General features: G+C 42.7%; 1 protein-coding gene across 7 annotated transcripts; it reads left to right on the top strand.

The window, feature by feature from the left end:
* Positions 1-8,755: 8,755 nt before the first annotated feature.
* LOC117574907 (protein eva-1-like) lies at positions 8,756-25,522 on the top strand. 7 transcript variants are annotated; one of them, XM_052006360.1, is made up of 11 exons: positions 8,756-9,074; positions 13,599-13,721; positions 14,307-14,446; positions 16,787-16,928; positions 20,197-20,382; positions 20,463-20,606; positions 20,680-20,940; positions 21,424-21,747; positions 22,478-22,815; positions 24,326-24,500; positions 25,177-25,522. In XM_052006360.1, the coding sequence occupies exons 1-11, from the start codon at positions 8,849-8,851 to the stop codon at positions 25,497-25,499; spliced, it is 2,382 nt and encodes a 793-aa protein (XP_051862320.1). In that variant the 5' UTR covers positions 8,756-8,848; the 3' UTR covers positions 25,500-25,522. The 7 variants fall into 7 exon arrangements, with proteins under 7 accessions (XP_051862320.1, XP_034114841.1, XP_034114842.1 ...); XM_034258950.2 differs by having other exon boundaries at positions 21,394-21,747; XM_052006361.1 differs by lacking the exon at positions 8,756-9,074 and adding an exon at positions 13,331-13,496 and having other exon boundaries at positions 21,394-21,747.
* Positions 25,523-26,097: the final 575 nt, after the last annotated feature.

The following is a 26,097-nucleotide window of genomic DNA, read 5'->3' as shown; positions in this document are numbered from 1 at the left end:
ATTTTTGGGCGGCGAAGCGAGGCCAAAATTGTTGGCCAGCATCGGAATCTCAGCTCAGCTTTAGTTAATTACTTGCTTAGATTTTTTTTTCCGAAACTTTTCGTTAATTACAGCTTGCTCTCGCCTCTTCCCACTCTCTCCACCACTTGCCCCAAGCGATGCCCCAGCTACAAGCTTGCGTAATTGCAATTTGCAGCCGTCAAATGCAGTTTCACATAATTGCACTTGAGAGAACAAGTATCTGTTGAAAAAGCAGCTTTGTATTCCTTGTTATTAAATTAAATGAATACGAAACACAACATGACAATAAATCAGAATTTATTTCTTTAAAATTAATCCTCCTAGTCACAAGCCAAACGAATGTATTCACAAAGCAACTGCAAATACTCGTATGCGGAGTTAAATTTATTTATTTGAATATTTTTTTAAATTCTATTAGTTGGCAAACTAAAAGAAAACAATAACGATGTGGCGCCTTTTATATATTGTATTTTTTGCAATTCTTGATTTACATGTAGCATGTGAACCAATATTGGAAAATTCTCGCATTCGAACTGTTGTACCCTGTACTGCTTAAGATGAAGGATAGTATTGACTCACAAGTCAATAGAGCATGAAATAAATAATATTGTTTTAATATCAAATTGTTATTTATGAATACTAGAATATTATATATTTTAAAGTCTGAATATAATTAAATATATACAGGGTAGTTTCATGTCGATCAATATTGGAAAATTCTCGCATTCGAACAGTTGTACCCTGTACTGGTTAAGATGAAGGATAGTATTGACTAACAAGTCAATAAGGAATGAAATATATTGTATTGAATAATAACAAATTGTTATTCATAAATACTGGAATATTATATATTTTAAAGTCTGAATATAATTAAATATTTACAGGGTAGTTTCATGTCGATCTATCTAGTACTGCTCTTTTTGTTTTGTTGTTCTTTCATTGTGGATATACGAATGCGAATATTTACATTACTTTTAATATACGTCCACAGACGGAGTCAGATCCAGAGAGAAGTAGAAGGAGTCGTTATGTTCATGCTTTACTCGCAAGTCCGGCGGGCATTTATACATTTTCCGGGTTTTCACTTGCTTTGCACTTTTTCCTCTGTGGCATTCACATATTCGACTCGTTTGCGTTCCCTTTCTCGTTTTCGTTCTCGTTTTCATTTTCGTTTTCGTTTTGGCTCTTTTATTATTATTAAACCAAAATAAATTGTTCGTTTGTTTGTTCAACAGAGTGTTACTTTTTAAAGGCCTCGCCTTGCCTCACTGTCGCTCTCTGTGTTCGTGTCCTTTCCACACCCGAAAGCGGTTTATTGGTAAAAAGGCATAGAAATATTATGTTCCCTTTGGAGACGGACGCATCGAACACATGTTATACATTCTTTTTGTTTTCGTAAGCATTTTCTCCCTGACATTTCTATGGCTCTGGTTTGGTCTGGTCTGGTCTGCTCCCCACAATCACAATCACAGTCCCTGCGACGGTTTTGTTTGCTTGTTTGCACATTCTTAACTGGCAATCAGGAGCCCCCGGTCCACGCCCTTTCCGCCCCCCAAATTGTTGGCCTACACGTATGTGGGCTAGTGATTGTGATTGTTGAAGAACTTTTGTCATTTTGCTAATTTACCATTATTTACTTGTTGTTTACATGGCATCAGCACAGAGTTTATTCTCTCCACAATGCTGAATAAAAACCAAACTGAAGCTTAACAATCGATTCGTTTAACCATTTCAATAATTTATATTGAATGCAAAAAGTTACATTATTTCCGATGTTCGATAGTGAAATAACTTAATCCGAATTGGCTTTTAGTGGCATCAAGGCCATCTTCAATGTTGCCACAAATAAAATGACTGTGAATAGTTAAACCCAGGACTAATTAAATACAATCAATTCCAGTTGACTTCTCTTAGCTCGCAGCATCGAATTTGATGCTCTAATCAGCTGTTTACTTTGGGGGATTTCCCCTCCTGACTCTGACATCCCGTTCATTTGCTGTTTTTTGGGTTTTCACGCTCTTGCTCTAATATTTTATTAACGCCTCGTGTTGTGGCTTGTCTATGAGCATCTCTCTTGGCTTCGCTTTCTGTTTGTGTTTGTACCCAGTGTGTGTCTGTGTGTGTGTGAGTGTTGAGTTGAGTTGAGCTGAGTTAACTAGGTCAGGGGATTAACTTTGTTAATAATAAAACACGCAATATTGCCACTGCAGCTGCCGTGAACCAATTCCTTTGCTCAAAGTAGCAGCTGGCTTTAAAATTTTCGTTAAGCTTCGCGTGCCACTAAAGAAAGGTGGACAGCACAACCCAGTAGAAGAGGACTCCCCAGGAGAACTGAGGAGGAGGAAGAGGGGGTCATTGGTTTGTCGGTATGATGAGGGGGTTATTTGTGGAATGCTCTGATTTCGTTTCGTTTCGCAACGCAGAGTTTTTGCGACTCCGACAGCAGCAACGATGTTGGCAAGGAATCTTCTGAATTATTTATGACAATTAAGTTGTAATTTCATTTTATTGCCTTCAACAGAGCCAACATTTCACCGTCCGCGTATGCTCGCCACTTCCCCCCTCCTCCCATCCTATATCATCATCCACCAGCTACATCCTGCGTTTGCATCGAGTGTTTTCGCTTCGTCCTTGTTTTTTGCGCCTCGTATCCGTTGCTCGGCTTCTCTCAAGTCGACTCCACGTTTTCTTTGTTCCTCGTCATTTCACGCCACGCAGCTGCGCAGCTACAACATGACCATCGTCCCATCCTGGCAGCAGCCAGAGCATCCAAAGCATCCAGACCATCATCTTATGCCCATTCAGAGCCCCTTTCATTTTACTCTCGCCAAAATGCCATCGTAAAGCGCAAAATGTATGTTTTTGCCCTTGATACCACGAACCGCTTTTTGTTAAGTTTCACTCGTTTGTTTTGCAGCAATATATTTCTTTCTTTTTTTTCTCTTTTTTTGTGGCATACGCACTTTATTACTTATATATTCTCATATAATATGTTAGGTGCTTCGAAGCTCTGTACACTTAACAAAATAACACTGCACCTGTTCCAATCTTGCGTCTTGGGCGGTTTAACTTTTCCGCACGGAAACTTTTTCTCTTCACATTTTTTTTTTTTAAGAATTGTTCTTATCAGTCAGTGTTATTAACGGAAAGTAATAATACTTTGGCTGAACTTGCTCGACTTCCAGATGTCCTATCTGCTCTCATTGAAACTAAATATGAAATTTTTAAGCCATCTTTCATTTCGACAAAAAACTTGTGGAAAAAACCCTTTCTGTAAAGCTTACTTTCAGCCTTGAAGGGTATTAAGAAGTTGCACAACAACGAAAACGAAAATAAAGCGACTTAGTACATTTCTTTTGAGCTGTCATAACTGCTGAGGAAAAGCTGAACTCATCTATAGATCACATTAGAGATGGGCAAGGATGGTGTGGTTAGCTTCTTGGCTGGCAACCTTGAATGAAATCAGATTTTTAAGCTCAGCCACGCGTTTCGATTTCGGGTTGAGAGATTAAAGGTGAGCCAGAGCTTGAATAGAATACCTGGCTGGCTTGCTAGCTTGGCAAAATGTAACAAAAAGGAAGCAATTGTGCCTTGCATGACTTGACTAAGGGCTAACTATGCTGCTCGTATCCTCATCAAACCAAGTCCAAGTCCAGTCCAGTCCTGCCCACTCCCCCTCCTTCCCTCCGTCTAGGAGAACACATTTAATATTCTGGCTGTGCTGCAGGCACAGATGCTCCGAGATTTGCACGAACCCAGATCAATTATTTAGTGAATGAAGACGCCTTGCTGCTGTCACGTGGCTGCTTCTGATTTTTCCGAGACATCTCTGTGGCGAAAAGGGAAAGCTGAAGGGAAGGGAAGAAGGAAGCTAGTACATGTACCAGACATTATTTAATAACACATTCTAGTTACAGTTGCCAATGAAAGTTGTGCGCTAACCAAATTACTCAGTGTCTTAACTTTATCCGGACTCCGTCAATCCGCCTCTTCGCAAAAGCAAAAGTATTGCCAGTCGAGGTGACTCGCTGGACGTTTTAATAGGGCCACAGCTGCGCCTCCCAGGTTGCAGCTGGCGTGGCGACTTCTTCGCCAAGTCGAGAAGCCATTGCACTGTCAAAAGTTTTTGACACGTACAACGACTAAACTTTTCAGCGGTGGGCACAACATAAATAAACACGCCCTTGTCGTTGTCGTTGTCGTCGTCGTTGTACACGCCTACGTCCCCAAATTGAGAGTGGGGACTGAGACTGGAAAGGGAAAGGGAAAGGGAACTAGGAATGGGAACGGAAGATTGGCAGTGGGTCCTGAACGTGACCAACGGCCTGCTGTTTGTCCGATTTGTCCTTTGAAGCTGCCGCTTTTGCTGCTCGTAAATTTTTCAACAAGTTTTTATTATGGTTGCGTGTCCTTGGCAGCAACAAACAAAAATAATAATATGAAACACCAGCCTACCCTACTTACACACCTACACACACACGTCTGTACTTGGGTTTGTGTGTGTGTGTGTGTTGGGGGTTTTTATTTTATTTATTTAATAAAATTTAGGAATACGGCTGCAAATAATTTATGGCCCTGGAATCTGCACATTAATCCTGCGAAATGTTGCCAAATTATTGAGCTAATAAATATTTACCTTGCTCACTGCCCCCATCGCCTCTTTCCCCCCTACGTTCCCTTCACTTTACCGGATCGACTAAAACAGAGAGCAAACTTTCCAATCCCTGTTGGCTGAGCTGACACTAAGCCATAATTTTGATTTAGCCCTCTGAAAAGCTGCTTGAGATTCCTTAAGCGTGCATTTATCTTTACCGAACACGCTGGGTGTCGACAACAGTAACAATATGAACCAGTGGACTGAGGATAGGACTGAGGCAAGGGTTTGTCAGGCTCAAAAACTAAAGGGAATCACAATATTCACAATCCTCTGGCAAGGCCAAAGCAAAGCAGAGCAGACCAGAGCCAAGCCAATCGGCAAGCAAGGCTATCAATCACATGCATGTGAATACGAGTATGAATTTTGTATTTGGAATTTAGGGGCAATTTGACCTGGCCAAGAGATTTATGTGCGCCCTGTGCAAGAAATATTCATTTTCAATGCGCAGCTGATGAATCTATTGAATATCGCATAGGTAAAATCTGCTTTAATCAGTTACAGGCAGTTGGCTCCTTTTCCTGTCCTGTCCTGTTCCGCCTTCCGCCTTCCTGTTGCCAAATACTCGTACACATCGCCAATTTGGCAATTGCATTTGGAAATTGGCCAAAAACGACAGGCAGTTAGGCAGTTAGTGAAGCTAGTGAAGACTAATTCAAATTTACATTTGCGACGAATCAAACAATTTGCTAAATTATTCAACTGAGGGGACCATAAACCGTATTTTCAGTCGGTTGCCGGCCTAAAAACCGCTGATGAATGTCGACGCGGACAACATCCTCTGTATATTCTGTGTTTTGTGTTTTGTGGTGGATGGACACAGATCTGTACACAGAGCTTTCACTCTGCCACATACCACGATGACGATAGAATCTGATGTGTTGAAAGTGCAATTGATTTGCTTCGCGTGTGGCGCAGAGTGAAAATGTCAGTAGGGAAAGCAGAGAAAATGAAAACTGAAAACTGGAAACTGAAAATAAAAATAAAAGCGAAACGGCAGGCACTTTGATATTTTCCATTGAATTTCCGTGGTTCCGTGGCGGATAAGTTCGCTGACCGACAAATTTCAATATGATTTCAATTTTCCACTAAATTGAACTGAGCACAAAAGATGAGAAAATTACGAGCGCAGCGCGTTACGCTTAAATAAATTCGAATAAATAACTGAGCTGTCTACGGCAAACTGAAACTGTTAATACTCAAGCTCTTACTCCTGCTACTATTAACAACAGAAACACCAACTAGACGGAAGTCGCTGTCTAAACCAGGATTCAAAGTTTCTCGTTTCTCTTTAGAGTGAGAGTTGCAGCTTGTGGCAGCTTGCGGCAGCGGATGCTGTGGCCCAAGATGAAAGCTAAAATATTCGTATATATTAATTTTGATGCTCAAGAAAAATAACAGTAACAGAGAAGAAAAATACCAACCAAAAAAAGCTAAAGAAAAACACATTGAAAATCCATAAAGCAAAGTTCGGCTGAAAGTTCATCATCGTGAGTGGTAGCTGCAGCAACCACTACAAAACCTTCAACAATAAGAGGCAGCAGCAGCAGCAGTGAGGCAAGTGAAGCGGCGGCACGTCAGACATCCGACAGATTCCGATTGAGATTCAGATACAGCTATAAAGGCAAAGCCAAAGACATGCGTCGCAGTCGACGTTGACGTCGCAGCCTCTGTCGATGCAGCCCCAGAAACATAATGGTGTCACTAGTGGAACTGAGGGTCTCGAGCATTTGTACTAGAGTGTTGTAGGAGTGCTGCAAAAGGGAAAGAGGAGGGGAGGGGTAAGCACTTTCCGCTCAGTTTGCAAAATATGAAGTTTGCTTTGAAAGTTTGCGGTTTTTGGGTTTCCTTGCTGGCAAACGAACAATAAGAAAGCGCCGAGAAATACATTAAGCTAAACATAAAGAAGCATTTTTCAGCCCACCAACCAGGCCAGCTAAACATATGCAGGTTTACTCTCACACTCTCTCTCTCTCTCTCTCTCTCTCTGTCTGAGTGTGACGTACTTAGTCGTAGCTCTTAGGATAACAAGGGATTTGTTTGGTCTCAACCCGATCTGAAACTTGTGGCTCAACCTCCCTCTCCCTCTCCGCCTCCCTCAGCTGCTTCACGTTTCGATCCGATGGTTTCGGTTTAGCTTTCATCAGTTTTGTGCTCAGCCGTCACTCCAGCGGGACAGCTTCCTCTTTCTCCCCGGACACCACAGAACAGGACACGACAAGACAAGACAGAACAGGACAGGACAGGACATGAAGACAGGATAGTCAGTTGGGCCAGTCGTCCGCAAGTGTCAGTTAATGAATGTTTTGTCATACTTCTCGCATCTTTCACAGTCCCAAAAGCAAACCTCAACTTGAGGCAAACAGTTTACAATTTGTGGGCGCCACACATACAGTTACATAACCAGTTACTCACACACAGTGTGTGTGTATTTTTTGTGAGTTTTGAGTGTTTGTGTGTGAATTGTACCATTATTCATCCTGAACGGGATGCTTGCCATCTTGTTGCTGCTAGAATTTCATGGATGAATGAACTCAATTGATACCTTTTGTGTACTTTTAATCTAGTCGAAGAAAAAGCCCCTAGCTCAGAAGCCGATCATCAGCATTGAATGGCAAAAACCCCTTCGAGCAAAATACTTTCATAAAGTCTTGTCCGAAAATTGCCAGCTGGCAAAATAGAAAATCTCTTATCATGCATAAATTTATGTTTTGCTCCACTTTCTTTTTTGTTTTTCATTCAAAAGAAAAATACGAAAATTTCAAAAATATCGTTCAACGAGAAACAGGCAAACTATGGATAAACGAATTAAAGCAACAATATACAAATTTGATATTTATCAAATAGAAAACTCTGCTACAGCTTTTAGCATTAAATATGTATTTAATGTGCGGAGAAACCCCTCATTATAATTGATGAAATGGTCTGGAATTTCATTAATTAAAACTTCTCTTGCCTTGCCGCATTTCAAACTAATCGAAACCATTTTCGCTTGAATCGCACATAAATTAGAAGCCCAATAATTTAAACTGAATTATTAAATCTGACGACAATATAATCCCAGAGGGGAGAAGTGAAGTTTTCAAGTGTGGATGGAGAGTTTATGTTAGAAGGAAGGGAAAGTGAAAACAATTAATGTTGGGAATTTTCGCCGATAATCCTGCCACGGTCTTTATGCGCGGTTGTGTGAAAAGGGAAAAAAGAAAGAAAAAAAAGTTTACAAATTGTTAACCGAACTAATTAAATGTGATTTCAGTGGCGAATTTGTTTCAATTTAAAATTAATTTGGAATTCAATAAATAAAGCCCCAAACCCCAATTAAGGCACGCGTCGCGAAATTACGATAAATAAATAATTCAATAATTTGTATCGTCATTAAACAAACCAAACAAAAAATATTCAAAGCCACTGAGGGATTCTTTTTTTTCTTGTTTTGCAACATTTTTAAATAATCGAGTTATCAGCAACGATGAGTACTAAAATCATGTTCTTTTTTTTCTTTATTGTCTATGGCTTTGTTTCTGAATAAATTAAAAAGAGGAGACCGCAAAAAAATAAACGCAAAAAGCGCGTGTGAAATATAATTAATTGTTTTACTGCCAGAGCAAACAAAAACAAAAAAATAAAAAATAATTAAAACAACAACAAACAGCAACAAATTGGAAGCATAACAAAGCCAATGTGCAACCTAATAATAATAATCAACAAAATATTGATGTGTTAAAGAGTGAGATTCCATAAAAATATAACTATGTATTCATTTGATTCATAACAATAATAATAATACCTTGCCTCAGCAGCAGACGATGGGATCTCCATGAATATGAATACAATACTCGTAACGTGTAAGCGTATGAATACAAATGTGAATAACGATATCGGAATGATTATGAATATGAACAGTAAGCCGAGTATATTGACCAGTTGTAAGAGCCATTCTACTCGACGCCGCTGATGATGATATGAGTAACAATAAATTCGAGTATGAAAATTCCAAAAAATGCAAATTGCCAAATCTGAGGGTGAACAATAAAATCGGCCATAAAGAACATCAAATCAAGAGCAGACGCTAACCGACGATAATATTCGCCATTCGCCCAGGCCTCAGTCGAGGACAACAGCAGCGGGAGCAATAACAAACAAGGACAACAACCAGCACTCTGGCCGTTGGCGATGGCCGAGTCGCAGCCAAATCCCGCACAGCATCTGCAGCGGCAAAGACCCCAGCTCCAACTCCAACACCAACTCCGACTCCATCATGGCAGCAAATGTCGGCACGTGCACTGTGAGAACTCCTGGAGCGTCGTTGGCTGGAGGAGATTCGCCTGGCTGTTGGCTGTTGTGTGCCTGCTGACGCGGCCCGTCATGCCGGAAGTTATTTATCGAGTTGATCCTTTGGGTAAATGTTTTGTTTTATTTTTGCCCTTTTTATTTCGCATTTCAGCCATGGCCACAGTCATGGCAGCAGTAGCAACAGCTACAGTTACAGTTACAGATATAGATACAGAAACATATACATAGTAGAATTTCGCGTTGCTTTTGCGCTTTATCTGCAGCAATAACCATCCTCTGGCACTGTCCAGGAGTTGGGATGGGATGGATGTTGCCAGCGGGGGGGAGTGTGGGTCAGCCTGCTTTTTAGCTAATGCAGGCGCCAACCTCCAACTCAACTGGCGATGGCGATGGCCCTGGCCGCGTTGTCCTCCGCTAAAACAAGTATATATATTATGTATAAATCATAATTAAGCACAAATACACACTGAGTGGGAGTGAGTGTATTTGTGAGTGCTTGTGGCGTTGTCCAGCGAAACTTTCGCAACTGATCTCTGTAAGCGAGAGGCAGCCAAATATTTATGTTCGTCATTAATGATTAATAGGACAGCCAAAGCAAACAATCATAAATTAAACCACATTAATTAACCGACTGTCCGTCGCAGTAGATACCCGATATAGAGGATGGCCATGGCCCATATACGCATACTCAAATCATACTTCAGCTGATTTGAAACATTTCTCATAACAAGTTTTATAGTGGAAGGGTCATGAACAGCTCCTTCAGATTCCGTTGTATAATGCCACTCATTCCATCTCTCTGTTAACAGCTTTCAATATCCGCTGAACTTATCGATTAAGGCCATCTTCAGATTGCAAACGTTAACATAAATTAATTGCTTTGCGAATAAATTTCGCTGTGAAAAATCTACGCAGTTTAAACCAAAGTGAAACTCTTATACCAAACGGGAGTATAAGAGAGTCAAAGTGAGAGAGCGGAAGTGCTTCGCTCCTGTTTCTGAAAGGGAAAGGGACATCAACACATCCACGCGGGTAATTATAATTAAATAATATTTTGGCAAAGTTTCTGTTCAAGTGCTTTACGGTTTGGGTCATTAATTTCAAGGCCGCGTTAGTTGATGAGCTTGTTTTCTGTCGCAACTTTCCTCTAAACCTGCAATTTATCGTGTTGTCGCTTAAGTGGCCGCAGCTTCCACAAGTTGGTGGCAAGGGGCACCAATTACTGCGACGAGAGAGTCACAAGCAGCTCTCGTTGTCATAAATATTCAATTGCTGAGATTTCAGAGTGTCGCTTTTTGTTTTTTTCGTTCGTTTAATAGATAGATAGATAACACGCGCAAGTTGGAACACAAGAATCTGATACATATGGCAATGCCACGCCCTCCTAATGTCTGCGACACACGCAGCCGAAGAAGAGTCTTGTGTGCTGTCAAAAAATTGTGAGTTGCTGCCGCTGCCTCGAAAAATGTTGCGAGTACTTCTCGTCCTTGTCTAGTGGCGCCTTGGGTCGCGTTGATAACAGACAGAAACGGAAAGTTTCATGGCCTACGCGCTTGTTTCACATTTCCCCGGGTCGTCTCATCGCATTAAGATGTGCTTTAATCTCCCATCTTCTTCTGTCTTTGCCGCTGTCGCTGTCGTTGAAGTCGTATGACTGGGGAAATGGCATCCTAAGGGCCAGAGACCTAGGAGTAGGAGGCAGAGCTGTGCCTTTGTCATATACGATGCCTTTTAGTGTCTTGCATGAGCTGTAAAATTTAACTGGAGGCGACAGGATACTGAGCACACGAGCAGCTAGCTCAGTTCAACTCGACTCTGCAGCCTCTTCACAATGGTTGAGATGGTGCTGAGTTCACCTCTGAGCCGGATTCAACTCTCCAGCCACACAGCTACAACAACAGCCAGCCGCAGGGTCGTTAATATTCTTGTTTTTCTATTTCGTGCACAATACCCTGGACAGAAATTCAAACAGGGGATGCGAATGAGTGAATGTAGCACACTGATTGCTATCTCGAGTAGCGCATCCTTCAGTCGACCCTTGATATAATCAGCTATCCTGCTGCTTGTGTTCATCGCATAACACTTGCGTTTACTTTGGCTCGCTTAACTAAACAGCCAGGTAAATGCTTGCCAAAATTATGAAAAGTGAAAGAGTTATTATCATTTTATGTCGCATAAATTTGCATGCCACTTCCGCCCCAAGTGGCTGCTTCATCCTCCTTCCTCCAGCCTAAACACAAGGACTGCACAGTTGTATTCCCCACTGTTCCCACTTCAGTGCTTCAGCTACAAGTCCAACTCCTGCTGGCATCATCGCGCTCGTAAAACGTCGGCCAGGATGCGCATGACTTCTGATTTATGAAAATACGAGTGACTGTGTGTGGCACACACATGTAATGCGTACTTTGTACCTTGTTACCGTTGTCTGGGGGCTGTTAGAGTTGTCGTCTCTTCTCCTGCTCTACCCCTTGTCCCCTTGGCATCCCTCCCTCACTCTCTAATGGCCGCAACCAGTTCGCAATTACAATTATTAAGATGCTTGAAATGCTTTGCGAGTTTCAAGCTGGCAACTCAATCATGCCACTAAGACTGGGGTGGAAAAGTTCCTTCGCTGAACCGCAGAAGCTAACCTCATAGGATTATTATGCTTTCAGCTTCAAATGACATTTAAAGAGCAGTGAAAATCTGTTATATAATGTGCAATTTATTAACCAAAAAACCCTGTAATTTAAAACATTGCAGCTGGCAATGCAATCATTAGAATTTCATTTTCAAATTCGTTTGAATAGAGATTCTTTAATAATGGAGTCTTGAAAAACTTTTCTCATAGAAAGTGGATTAAATTTACTCTTAAAGTGTTATAAAATCTTTGCTTAATTCTAATTTAATAAAAACATACTTAACAGTTCTTTGTGCAAATATCTTAACACTACAATACAGCTTTATTATTGATCTATTTTTGCTATTCTATTCTTTATGAAGTGTCAAATACAATCAGTTGAATCAAAAACATAGTACATTAAAAGGCTTATCTTAAACCGGGAACCAGCCGAGCGAAACTTCATCTATGTTTTAATACAGCTCTGCAATGATTATGATAGAGTTGGCTGGTAATCGCATTGTGTGAATGTGCTCTTCAAAGCATCTATATTTCAAAACACAGCCACGTTTATGATGGAGTTGTCTAGTAATCGCATTAGGTATCCTTTTTCCAAAGCCTTTTGGGAGCGACTGGCGGGTTTAATGCCACACGTATTAGGCTTGTCTCTGAGTTTTCTGTGTGTTGTTTTAGATATTGTCATTTCCACGCCGTGAAATGGTTTTCAATAATAGAAATATTACACTCGCTAGTCTAGCACACATATGTAGGTGTGTGAGGTGTGAGTGTGTGTACTTTTTGTTTGTGTACATACACACGTAATCCTTACACACACAAACCCATCGCCCCAGTCGCGTTTTATGGCTCACATTGCCCTCTCGACTGACACCTTTCCTCCTTTTTGCAGTCATTGTAAGGCATTTGTTTAGTAGTGTAAACACTCAGTCATGCATACACACACACACTCTGAGACAACTGACACACCTACACACACGTAAACAATTTGGGTAATGAAGTCAGTGGCTCAGAGGACGCCCCAACAACAACACAACAACAAGAGCAGCATTGTCGCCTCTAAAGTGGATAAGAGAAACGTACAATAAACAGAAACAAATGGCAGACAATATTTTGTTGTTTTGCTTATTGTGTGTGTTGTTGTTGTTGTCTCGCGAAGCTGGCGACGCAAGCGGAGAAAAATGTTGGGAAATAATTTCACATGAAATTGAATGTCTGAGTTTGCTTAGGTGTCAAGTGTCAGTTAAGTTGAAGACTGAACGATTGCATAATGGAAATTCAATTTACGCTGCTTCGTCCATCGACTCTATTCTATTCTTCGACTCCCAAACATACGAGTCTATATTTTTCACTATACTCGTACAATATAGCTTCCTTCGATTCCATTCCCAAGTGCACCAGTCCAATTTCACCTGCCACCGAATTTCGCTTCACTTCGGTTCAGTTCGGTTCACTACACTTCAGTTCACTTCACACAGCAATCACATCAATGTCATTTAACTTAAATAATACTTACTTAAATACCATACAATTATAATCTATAGTATTTTCTACTGACGCTGTCGTATCGAAAATTAAATCGAAATTGTAGAAATTGCAAATAATAAGGAAAGAATGAAAATCAATTTACGCTTACGTATCAAATTGACATTTTAAGCATTCGAATTTAAGACTTCGGAAGTCACAAAATAGTTTAAGCTCACACACAGTGCTGTCCAGCAGTGTGTGCACGCAGTGTTTGCGAAATCACTCCCCTGGCATATATGGCAAAAATATTCCTCACTTCTGTTTGCGTGTTCCATTTTTGTGTTAGATGTGGAATCAAATATTCAGTTGAGAGAAGAAGAAGACTGTTGTCCTATCTTTCTCTCTCTCTTTTCTGTTGTCTCTGGACTGTTTTCTGTTTATTTTGCTGTACGTTATTTGGCGATTTATCGACTTTTACTTTGCGCTTCTCATATATGTATTAATGCAGCTCGATTCTCTGTTTGCTTCTGTTTCTGCTTCTACTTTCAGCTCTGCTGGCGGCCACCTTGCGGACGTACCAGCGTGCCGGATGCGATTCAGAGCAGCTGTCACTCAGCTGTCCACGTGGTACTAGCATTTCCATAGAACTCGCCCAGTACGGACGGGCGGGAGGTAAGTTTCCATTGTCACGTACCGAAGAGCCAAGCGTTATCTGCACAGATGTGGAGCAGGACCAGAAGCAGGAGGAAAGAGCTCTGAGTGGACTCCGGACAACAAATGGTCGGGCGCTTTTGGACTGAAGTGAATGCCAATATCGCAATTGATTGATTGTTGCCTAAAGTTTGTTCGTTACACGCGTCGATTGTACGCATTGTATTTTACTTATTTGTGTGTGCACGTGCACATGTTTTGTCTCTCTGTCTCAGTCGCACAGAGACAAGCAAACAGTCCACTTGGCACACACACACACACATTCAGATAGCAAATGAGAAGCGAGCAATGTTCCACATACGCCCATATCAAGTATACGCAGAGTGAGATGGTCAGTTTGCATTCTGTATCTACTGCTTGCCCCATGTGCGATTGCAGCACACTTGACGCCACTTCAGAGCACTTGAGCGTGCCCTCCACCCACACCGCACACCACACACACACACTCTTTCCATTCCACACTTGGCTCTTCGATGTATGGAAGAAGCACTTCGCAAATGACAACGACACGTTCACAAAAAATTGCCCTCTCGTCCACTTGAACAGATTTATCCGACCACAGCTTGTGTCCGCCAGTGTCGCAGGAGGACCTCACCACGACCGGAAGTGCCGGCGATGCTGTCATCCACAGCGGCACCGAAATCGAAGTCAAACCGCCGGAAACGTGTACCGTAAGCGGATTACAGGTAAGCTGAATCAGTATAATTGCAATTCCATCATCGTCGCACTCATCATCGAGCGCCAAGCAGGCAGTCAGACAGCCAGATAGTCATCCAGTCAGACAGGCTCAGCGCCCACACACAGACATTTAATCATAAGAACACGTTTACCTATCTCTACTACTCTCTACTAAATGCTGCAACGAACCAAGAGCTGAGCTCCTTTTCCTACAAGAGAACGAGAAGCTAGCGCATTTCGGCTTACCTTTTTCGGGGGCTAAACGTGTTTTTCCCATTTTCCGCACGATTCCACAGCGTGCATTCAAAGGCTTTCTCAAACACAACCAAGCGCGATAAAATGGCTCGTTTTTGGTCAACACACACTCACATATGAGTAGGAGAAATAGAAAAAAAAATATAAAGAGGAGGAGAAAGTAAATCAGTGAAGTAGAACGATGCCATAAAAACAGCAATAATTCATAATGAAAATCGATTCGATTCACTTTGGACCAAACTGAAGGCATAAATCATAAAACATTTTTAGGAACTCGCCCAGCCAAATCCACAGCAAAAGCTTAAACCGACCCAATACAGCATTTAGAACAACTCGTATAAACTCATCAGTTAGTTGCGTTGTGTGTGTAAATCTATCGTTCAAATCTCTCTGGCATTATCACTGCAAAATATATGATTGTTCACAGAGAGAAAATTGGAATTAAAAGTTAGATTCAGGAAATAAAGAGTTAAAAATTGAAGACCACAAGAGATAGAGTCTTAACAACTTGAAACATTTCCAAAAAACTTCATTCGGCATTCAAAGTGAAAGGAAGGACGGAAGAAGCATATAAAATATTCCATGAAAAGCTCGACAAAATTAAATTCAGTATGTATAAGAAAGTTTGTCTCATGTGTGTATGGCTAGTAAGAAGAGTATGTCGCAATTTGTCACATTTATGAGGTCGTTTGGGCCACGTTTTCAGAGTCAGTCCTCAACTGTGAAGTGAACCCCATGTAGTGGTTAATTTTTCATTGAACCATATCCTTCAAAAAAGGACGAACAGTGACGACACGAAGGAGCGCTGATTGCGTTTCATTGAGCACATCAATTTGAAGCAAGACTATGGCTTTATACAGCCATCTGCAAGTATGGCATGTGCTGTGTTCTAACATACGCTCAAACCAGACAGATAAAGACCGAAGACAGAGAGAGAGTGTGTAACCGCAAAGAGAGGGACAGGACAGGACAGGATGGGGCTGGAATGGGGATTGGGATATGGATAGGACACACTCACGCTTCATTTCCGGCGCTTCCTTAAAGCGGAACTGAATTGCGTTCGCCCTCGTGCTCGTGCTCGGTTCGGCTCTTGACTTATGGGCGCATCGCATTAAGGCCAGCTTACACTTACTTGTGCCACACAGCAGTCCACACTCAACCCCATTCTAGGGGAGAACTGAAACGAGAGTAAACAAATTATTACGGGACTGTCCAATCGATAGATTTACTTATAGAACGACGGGCGACGCCCGACAAAGCCGCAACATCTTAGGACCTCAGCACAGAGCAGAGAACGAGAGATTCAACCTCAAAATCCAATTACGACCTTTTGCAGTTGGATCACAAAATGAGAGAATGCGGTTAGCCGAGAATCTCACTAATTAATAACAAATCAAAACACTTGACATGCCAACAAAGAATTCCAACTAGATGCAAACATATCTCAATCCAATCTTTATAATAAATTTAGCATAATGTATCGTAGATTGAATAAACTTTCATTAAACAGCAGGATGTTGATGTCCTGATGCCAATTCCAGCATAATCCGAACTCAATTGTTGCCCCTTTGTTTATTGTAACTCCTAACGTTGCAAGTTTGTTTATGTTTGTACATTTGATGCACATTCATCTTCATCCGGAGCACATAGCTGATAATTAATTGAAAGCTAAACATAAAGCTATTCGCACTCGATGCCAATCAGCTGCTTGCATAACAACATGCAACATCTGGGCGCCTGTCGAATTGTTAAGGCATATAAAATGCATTCAGAGCTTTATCTCTTGGCTAGGCCGACAGAGATTTACGACTCTCCAGCTGAGGTGGCGCCTTCTCTGCTGCACTGTCCTAGTTGCCATCGGGGCAATCATTTCTGCTGTCTGATGTCTGCCGTTTGCCATTTGCCGTGGCGTCGCAAACAACAACAAGGATGCGGCCTGCATCCTTTGCGCCTGCATCTGCCATTTGTGCCCAATATTCTATCAATAGCACCCTCATTTGGCGCTGTCCCCCTCACTCTCACCGTCATTCATACATATATTTTATACATGACTATACCTCTATATTCTCTCTGTGTATTTGTCTCCTTTGCAGTACGCTCTGCTGCAGACTGTCGTGGATGCCTGCCAAAAGAAGCGACATTGCAAGTTCGCTGCGAATTCCAAAACCCACACAACTGGAGATCCTTGCTCGGGCATACGAAAATTCGTGGAGATTGCCTACAAATGCCGTCCATGTAAGTACGAATACACTACGTGCACAGAGAACAGAGAACCCTTTTCTGGAGGTCAGCCAACCGAGACCTTTCACTTTGCTTGTCCTTTAAAGAAAAATATAATCGTTTACGATACGCGAGTGCTCGGTTTTTGTCCCCACCGCGTGTTAACCATGATATATTTTATTTGCCCTGCGGCAAAATAAATATTTGCCAGATGCAAAAGTGGCAAACATCAATTTAAGCTCGGAGCCGCAAACAACCAAAATTGTTTTTTCCTACAGAGAAAGCATCAGCATCCGCGCTCTGTTATTGTAGACATCTGCATTCAAGCACCTGTGCAGTGTTCCTTGAAAAACAAAGTTCCAATGGGCACTCAAGATACTACAAATAACATAAATTGACTTGGGATTATCAGAGCTGTAGTCAAAAATAGATTCGAGCAGATATTCATTGCTTATGTCGATGAGAGCTTTTGTTTATTCATTCGATGAATAGAAAAGCAAAATTAAACTAGCACAAATCACGCACGTGAATGCTAATTGAGGAAGAGAAGAAATTGAATGTAGGTGGAGCATGAAACGAGATAATAATTGTCTTAGCATCAAAAATTAATTGAAAATGTCCATTAGTAAAGAGAATAAAACAACAAGCACGACAGCAAAATAGCAAAACAGAAGGAAAACATGAAAACAAAAACGCAGAAGGTGTTAGCATAATACTTGTTCTAAAAACTGTCAGTGAGACTCTCTAAATTTCAGTTATGGCCAGCGAGAAAAAATAAAATTAATGAGGAGTCCTCGACTACGGTGATAAGAGACACGGCGAAGGCGGATGGATGGCTGGTTATTTTTTTTTTTTTTTTTTTTTTTTGTGAAGGGGGCGGGTCAGATTGCGTTGGAGATTTAATTCAGCTAGAAGCATAATGAAAAATGCAGCTGCGCTTTTGCTTTTCCTATTCGCGCAAACATTAAAAATAGTTGAATAAACTTTTTTGCTGAGTTATTTGCATAGTTTTCCCAGTGCATTTCAGATTCTGTTCAACGCTGTCGCCTTTCAATGTCCCTGACCCCAGTTGCAACTGCTTGTTCTCCCCTTTTTCCGCTCCGCTCCGCAGCAGTGTTGGCGATTGGGCTAATGGCACTCGATTATTTACGATCCGCTAAGCAATTCGTGTTTAATCGCAATCATCCGGCAAACAGAAGCCGATAAGCGAACAGATGAAGCCCCTAACCGAAGCTCTTTTCTGGCTCCTCTGACAATGTTTCACCTGCTTTGCGATTGAACTTCCCTTCCACGATTATTGGTATTGTTGCCGTGCTGCTGCAGTGGATAATAGTCGTTAAACGAGTTCTTAATGCCCTCAGAACAGACAGTTCAATTTTTTTGCAAATGTATTCAGATTCAAGTAGAGGAAACGAAGCAGCTGAGCTGCTCCTTGAGCTTGAGCTCTGTGCACTTCGTGTAATTCTTTGGTAATTTGCGTCAGACTTTTAGCCATTTCCAGCCCGGTCCCAGCCCTTTGCAGATTTGGCTCAAATATTTTTACGTTCTCGTTTTATTTCTGCATTTTTTCCATCCATGTACTGTGCTTTTTTTTTGTGACAAGTGACGCAGATGTTATCTTGTTAAAAAGCACACAAACAAACCAAAGAAGTGAAACAAACAGGAACAGCAGCAGCATGAGCAGCAGCTAGCGCTCCATTCAAATTAGAAAAAAGGGAAATGCACAGCGGGTCGACAGAGTTGGGAGTTGGGAGCACAAAGCTGAGAGCCTGGCAGATAGACAGTTTCAGGCTCGCACTTGGGCCTCATAGCTCTCACTGTACGTACTTAGCTGGCACGTTTGTTGAAGCCGCAGGCAAAGGGGAACGTCGGGGGGAGAGCTACGGTGAGGTAATATAATTAAGGAGAGGCGCCTTTTTTGTTTTTCTTTTTTCTAAATTGTCTGTTATCTTTTGCTCATTATGGACACCAGCGACAAGTAATAAAACTGCAAAGTACGAGTGGAAAACGTTGAAAAATTACGGCCTGGTTATGTGCGTAGAAGCGCAAGTAACCCGGCCACCAACCTCAGTCCTAGCATAACAAGCCAGAGCAAAGAACTCGAGGCATTGCACACGAGAGCCACAGAGCACACAAAAAAGCTGGACGAGGAAACAGGAAAGAGTACACGGTGCCAGACGGCACATTGTGGTCATAAAAATATGGCAATTTTCAACTTTTCTCACGTCTCTTCATAATAAAACGTGCACAGAAGAAGCCACAGCAAAAGCAACAGAAAGAACTGAAGCAACAGCAAGGAATCACAGCGCCCAATAGGATGGCTCTGCACGTAACGTGTGGGCGTCACAGCCCAAAAAGCCTGTTCGAGACAGCAGCAAGGGTCTAAAGGGAAGGGGGGAATCAATGCCAGAGGCCCTGGCCCTGCAAACAGGCTATGCAAATATTTACTAAATTTATTAAAGTTCATCTCTGACCAGGGCAAAGCATTCTTTTTAGTATGCATCAAATGATGTACGAGTGCCGACAAGTATATGCTTTTATACCTTTGTATATGCATTCACATAAATACATAAGTATTTACTATATGAATGTGGTTTATACATACTTAAAGGGCTGGCCAGCAAAGTGCACAAGGAAACACCACAAGACTCATAATTGCTGCTTGGCAGTTAGACTATGCTTTGACAATTGAAGCTTCTTGGCTGAGTTCCAGCAATTTGCTTTGCAATCGAGAGCTGGCCCTTAGGCAAGAATCATCAGCCGATGTGTGGACAGTAACTGGTCAACATATTTGCCTAATCTAGATCTGTGCATACCCTGTAGCCATAGTCAGCAGGGTAGTCTTTCAATTACTTTTCCCTTGTGCATACTCAATGAATTTCCCCGGAGAGTGTCCATCTGATTGATTCAGCAATTAATCTTTATTGAAATAGTCCACTTTTTTATTGTCACTCCACACGTTTTACATGGCGTATGAGTTATGTTTTATGCGTATACATTGTGTAAATGGCGCACATTTATTTGTATTTAATTCTGCAAATAGTTGCAAAATGTCAAAAATGGCAGCGATAAAGTCGCCCACACACATCATGTAATACATAGACTCACAAATGGTGTAGTATATAAATGTATATGTATGTATGTGCCAGATACACATTTGATTGTTATGTATTTTTTCCGGCTGTTGAGCATGACTCTGCACAAGCGAATGACCGCAATTAGATGATGCTGGTGCTGGCATTTTTTGGCGTGCTTCTAATAAATGTTTTTGCTGCCGACACAGACGAATTCCGGAGCAAGTTGGCCTGCGAGAACGACAACATGCCACTGATGTGCAACCCTTACTCCCGCATCGCCATCTACAGCGCCTCCTTTGGCCACACCGAGAAGGAGAGTGTGCAGTGCGGCAATCCAGGACAGACACCAGCTGGCAGCGTCCTAATAAACCGCGAGGATGCAGCACAGCCCAGTAAGTTCTCCCTCTTTCTCACTCTCTCTCTCTATCTGTCTTGTCTAGTCTGAACTAATGAGAATCGCTTTGTAACACAGCCTGTTTGGTGTCCTATGCCACAGAGACTGTCATGCAGATCTGCCATGGGCGACGACGCTGCTCGGTGACCGCAGATGCCGGCACCTTTGGACGCCCCTGCAAGAACGATGTGCGCATGTACCTCAAGGTGGTCTACACCTGCAGTGAGTACTCTAAATACCCTGCTATGTATATATGTTATATCTATGAACTAACATTCGATTGTTCAACTTTAAGTTCCTCGCAAGGTGCTCAAGGATCGCTACGAGACTGCTCCTGAAGCCGATGAGCCACACCAGACGGATCTGGATCTCGATCAGGATGAACTCTACGATGAAGATCAGTTCTATAAGGAGTCCGAGGCCATTCCACCAGCTCCCAAGCTGCAAGGCGCCAACAGCGGACGACCCTTTGACTTCGATCACAGCCCCGCGGGAGAGGAATCCACAAGCACTTTACTCCCACCTTTGCTGTCCCGCAATGAGGGTTCGCTAGAGGGTAAGTTATGCAATGCCAATTCAATTGTTGACTGTCACAGAGCAGGGTTAAGTGTGGCCTATAGATTTGTAATTCGATTCTGCGGGCGTGTATCAGGCACATGGCTCGCAGCTCCTTTGATGGAGTCGCTTACTTCAAAGTGCCTCAACTGCGCCGCATTGTGCATACATATTTTATCAGCAAGCCATGCCCATCCATCTTCATTAGCCAGCTGGCACTCGACGAGTATGAGCATGCGGCATTAACGTAACGTAACGTAAAGCAAAGCAACGTAACGTAAAGTAATGTCAAATCATGTTCATCCGCGTGCTCGCTTGATGGATGGATAGATGGATGGCTGAATGGATGGATGGATGGCAGGCGGGTCACATCCTCATGCATAGATACAGTTTGTGTTTGAGTTTGAGTTACAAGCCTGAAATACTTAGAGCAGAACTCACATCCCATTGGCAGAGCGACTACAGTCATCTCTACGATTGTTAGACCGCATAAAAGAGTCGTTCAGGCAGCCGTTAGATGCTGAAGCAACAACATTGGCCAATGACTACATAAGCACAACAACAACAGAAGAAGATAATGGTGAAGAAGACATCCAAACAGATACAAACACAGAGACAGTTACTGATGATGCTAATAGCGAGGAGACTCGTTATGAGGATGGCAACTACTTCAATCGTCGCAAGTGTCAGATGCTTGATGATTGGGGGCCAATAGGTCTCAACTGCACCGACGAGGACATTGTCACAGAACGTGTCGAAGTGGTTGGTTTCTTGGCAAATTGGCTGAACACCTATCTCTATATTCGAAGTGAGTTCTTTCCTCCCCCCACCCACAGTTGATTCCCTAACTTCCGCCCACCTGCTGCTGGCATGTTGTTCGGTTCAGTTCAGTTAAGGCTTTCATGTGTAACTAATCGAAGTTTTTGTTCTCGCACACAACCTCACAAAACTTTGGTGGCAGCAACATCAACCGTACTTTATACCACAGCCATGTCACATTTCCAAACACTGCAGACGATGCTAAAAAAATACAACGGGAAGCGAAGAAAAGCGCAGACAGCGTCTCAGCGCTCTTGGGACTCGCTGTCATCAGCAGAACACAAGAGGGGATTGTGGGAAAGTGTGAGGGAAGTGGAGAATGCCCTCCTCCCTTCGTGGTCTATGACCGAGAACATACACTGAGTTGCATGTGCGGCACGTTGCATGCAGCTCTTTGCTTACCACACATGTTAAACTTTTTGATTTCGCTTCGGTCATATACAAAGTCGCCCGATTAAAACTTTCGTCTCAGATGCCACGCAAATGGCAAGTGCAGACAACCCCGACCTGACGAACAATCCAAACAGAGACTGGAGTCTCAACTCTTGACTGCAGTCAGCAGACAGAAGACTGCAGCCAAGTGTAAAACCCATCATGATGCTTTCCAGACTTACACTAACTGCTCGACTCGCTCGTAGATTGCTATTAGAAAATTAGGAGTAAGAGTGACTCTTGTCAGATTTTCATTATCTTTCTTGTGTCTCTCCTGTTTTTCACAGAGCATCAGGAACAGTTTTACCTCTACCTCATCATATCGGTGACAGCCGGCGTTCTGCTTTGTCTCACCATTGTGATTGGTCGGCTCACTTTGCAAAAGCGAGGAGGACGCAAGAAGCGAAGCTCCAGTGTCAGCAACGTGGCTAAGAACTTTGGCGACTCGCAAATTGACAGCTCAGGCCCAGGAGGAGTTGGAGGCGGAACAGGCAGCAATTTCCAACAGCTGGCAACAGGTGAAACGCATCTGGCGGACTCCTTCGGTGATGACATCTCCGACATCGATGTCGATGTGGATCTAACAGCTCCCATGCCGCTGTCCAGCTTATCATCGCGTAACGAGGTGAGTTGCAAATGAATTGAAATTGCTTAAAGTAATCGTGGGATTCGCTGGGAAAAACAGTTGCGAATATAGAAAGCAGCTTGGCTTAGTATTCTTATTTAAATACTACTAAATAATTGTCGTCGTAATCCCTTTTTTTCGGGGGCTTAACTCGGTGTAATTTACTAAATCACCTCTCAATGGCCACAGTGAATAGTTCTCAGCATGTGCCTGGCCAGAGGAGCTGCTGGCTTGGTCATTACCTGTAGTCATTACCCAGGGTAAATAATCATTTCTAAATATGGAAATTTCATTGTTCTTGCTTCCGTCTGTCTCCTGGCTTCTTCCCCGCCCCTGCCCACAGCTCCACAATAGACAACAAGGGCGCATCAAAGCCAAGAGAGACTTGTTGTGGTTCTCTTTCTGTTGCTTGTTACTGGTTGCTGGTTCCTGGCGAACGGAAATGAGAGGAAGCTCGGCGCCAGTGAAGTTCCCTTGCCATTAAACCCATTTTGGCCAACACAAAAGCGACGAGTCCTTTAATCGCCCCGTTGTCCCGCAGCCCCCGCAGCAGTTCAACTCTTTCTACTTCTCTACACTTCCTCATCCTCTGGGAGACTGGGAGACTCGTAGTAGCCTTGCTCCAAATGCTCGTTGCAACAATTTTTGTGCTTTTTGTTGTTTTTCTTGTTTATTTCATGGGGTCGGAGCATGAGGAAACAACAGGACAGCAACAGAAGCAGAAGCAGCTACAAAAAACCATTCCCGCCTTATACTATACATATATTGTGTATGGGTGTGTGTTTGTATTTGTGCATGTGAAAGCACTCTGATGGTTTGCTGAAAGGTGGAAAATTAAAATTACTGCACCCGGTAACGGGTACCGTCCATCCGGCTGTCCGTCTCTCCGTCTGTTTGTCTGTAAAGAAAAATGCCTGAGGTCTTGTCCGTACAAAAGATGAAAATAACAAGTACAAATGTTAAGGAAATTCACAGCAGGAGTAGCAGCAACAAGAACAATTGGCCTGGCCAACCGATTACTTTAAGTCCCTTCAAACACCCTACACACTTAAGTGCATAATTGGAAAGTTTGCATAAGGGGCAAAGGGGAGCTGTGGTTGTGGATTTAAAACTGAGTAAAAGTAATTAAAAAGATATTTCCTATATGGGCAAAGTTACAGTTGATCTCAATCCCGGCAACATACACACACGTACGTTGAGAAAAAGTGTGAATGTTTAATTTATGATAAAGAATTCATTATGAAAACCCTGAAGCAAGGATATGTGAACGTGAATGTGTGTAAATATAGGAACGAGAGAGAGAGCGAGCAGCTTTTCGTTGTCTGCTGTTTGCTGTCTGATGTCTCTGCTGCCTTTTTTGCCGGATATGCCATTCCCAATAACAAGGATAAATGCACGCAGGCTTAACTCTTTGCTCTACCTTTTCATGTCGCTGCCGTTATTGTTACCTGCAAACTGCACGTTTACATCGTCGCTCATCGTCGTGTGTTTGCATACTCGTACACCAAAGGCATCGTACATGACATACGCACCGACACCCAACTACGCTGGCTTGCAGGGCGCCCAGCTGCATCATCCCTCGGCATCGTCCTCGACGGCAACCAGCGTCCTGATGCAGCCACCGACGCAGGGCAATATTTATACGAGCATGGGACATCCTGCTGTGAGTGGAGCCATGACTATTGGTGAGCATTTAACTATTCATTCACCTCATAATGACCAAATTGGAATATGATTATGTTTCTATGTTTCACATTAGAAATACGAGTAAGTTAGTGTCGATTATGGATTGGATTTTTGCACACATTACCGAATTAAAATGCATTAAATTTTAATTGCTTAAATGCAAATTTGTTAGCTGCAAAAATCACAAACTATGCACACATATTTTTGAAAGTGAATTTTTTGTATTATCGTTTTACAATGCTGTCTAAAATTTCAATATGTTTTGCTTTAATAATTTGTGAATTATTGATTAGTGCATTTGTTTGTACAAGTAATTAGATTATATTTTATGAAAGTCTTTGAAATGCGCACACTCTGAATATATGATAAATTATTATTTATTTTTGGCAAGTAATTAATGCCAACTTCAAGTATGCTAGTATCAAATAACTATATAAATAACATTCATTAAGTTATTGAGTAAAACTAAAAGTTGTAGTGGGATTTCAGAAATTTTAGATTCATTATTGCATGTGATATAATTAACACATAAATGTGAAAATGATGAGGCTGTCTCTTATTTAATGAACAGCTTTTATATGCGCAAAATTAGCTAATTATCAATTATAGCTCAAAAGCAATTATGCGACAAATTGTTACTCGCTGCTTCACCTCACTCTCTCACACTCTTTGCAGGTCCACACATGCTGGGTCCCTCTGGCATGGGAGGCGTCTCGCCCGCCTACATAAGTGGCACGATTATGGTGCCAGGACATCAGCACACTCACGGCACGCTGAGGCGAACGCTGATACCGACGAGCATGGGACTGATGAGCTCGCCGTCGCCTCCGCCGGCGGGCATGGGCATGGGAATGGGGGGAATGGGAGCAATGCCAGCGCATTCGATGGCCTCGACAGGTGGCAGTGGAGGACACAGTGTTTACTATGACAGCACGGTGCCGCGCACGCTGGCACGTGGCATGTCGACGGAGAGCAGCGGACAGTACTTCTATGGATGACACTCGCTTAACCGCAAGGCCTCGCTGCCGATGGCAATTGCGGTACGACCGCAACCACACCTCAACTTCCACATGCTGCCCATGACTGCCACAATGGGTCTGGGTTCGCCTCTAACCATTGGTGACTCCATGCAGAGCGGCGGAGGTGGAGGTGGAGGCGGAGGCAGTCGAGCAGGCACACCCACCAATGGCAGCAGCAATAAGTCGGATATACCAGCGATCACGGTGACTGCCTCGCCAGGTCCGGGCTCCTTGTTGATGGGCAGCAAGCCGCCCACAAGCGCTGGCAGCGCGACCACGCCCACCTCCCACGGCATGCAGATGTCGATGTCAGGACGCAGCCAATGCTTCTAGGATCAGTTACAGAGCAAGGCAACCCATACATCTGAGAGCAGCAACAGCCGATGCCAAGAGACTCTGTCCGAAGGGGAGGAGCTGGAGCTCTTCTACTTGTAAATACTGTAAGACTCATTCACTCTCACAAGACGTCGCTCTCGAGTCTAATCTAATCAAGTTAGTAAAATTTAGCAATTGACTACATATTTCTACGGTTAATTATAGCATAGCAATCTAGAGGCTATCGTAATCCCAGATCAAA

Source organism: Drosophila albomicans, chromosome 2R, assembly GCF_009650485.2.
Source record: "Drosophila albomicans strain 15112-1751.03 chromosome 2R, ASM965048v2, whole genome shotgun sequence".
Lineage (NCBI taxonomy): Eukaryota > Metazoa > Arthropoda > Insecta > Diptera > Drosophilidae > Drosophila > Drosophila albomicans.
This window is presented reverse-complemented; position numbering and strand designations above follow the sequence as displayed.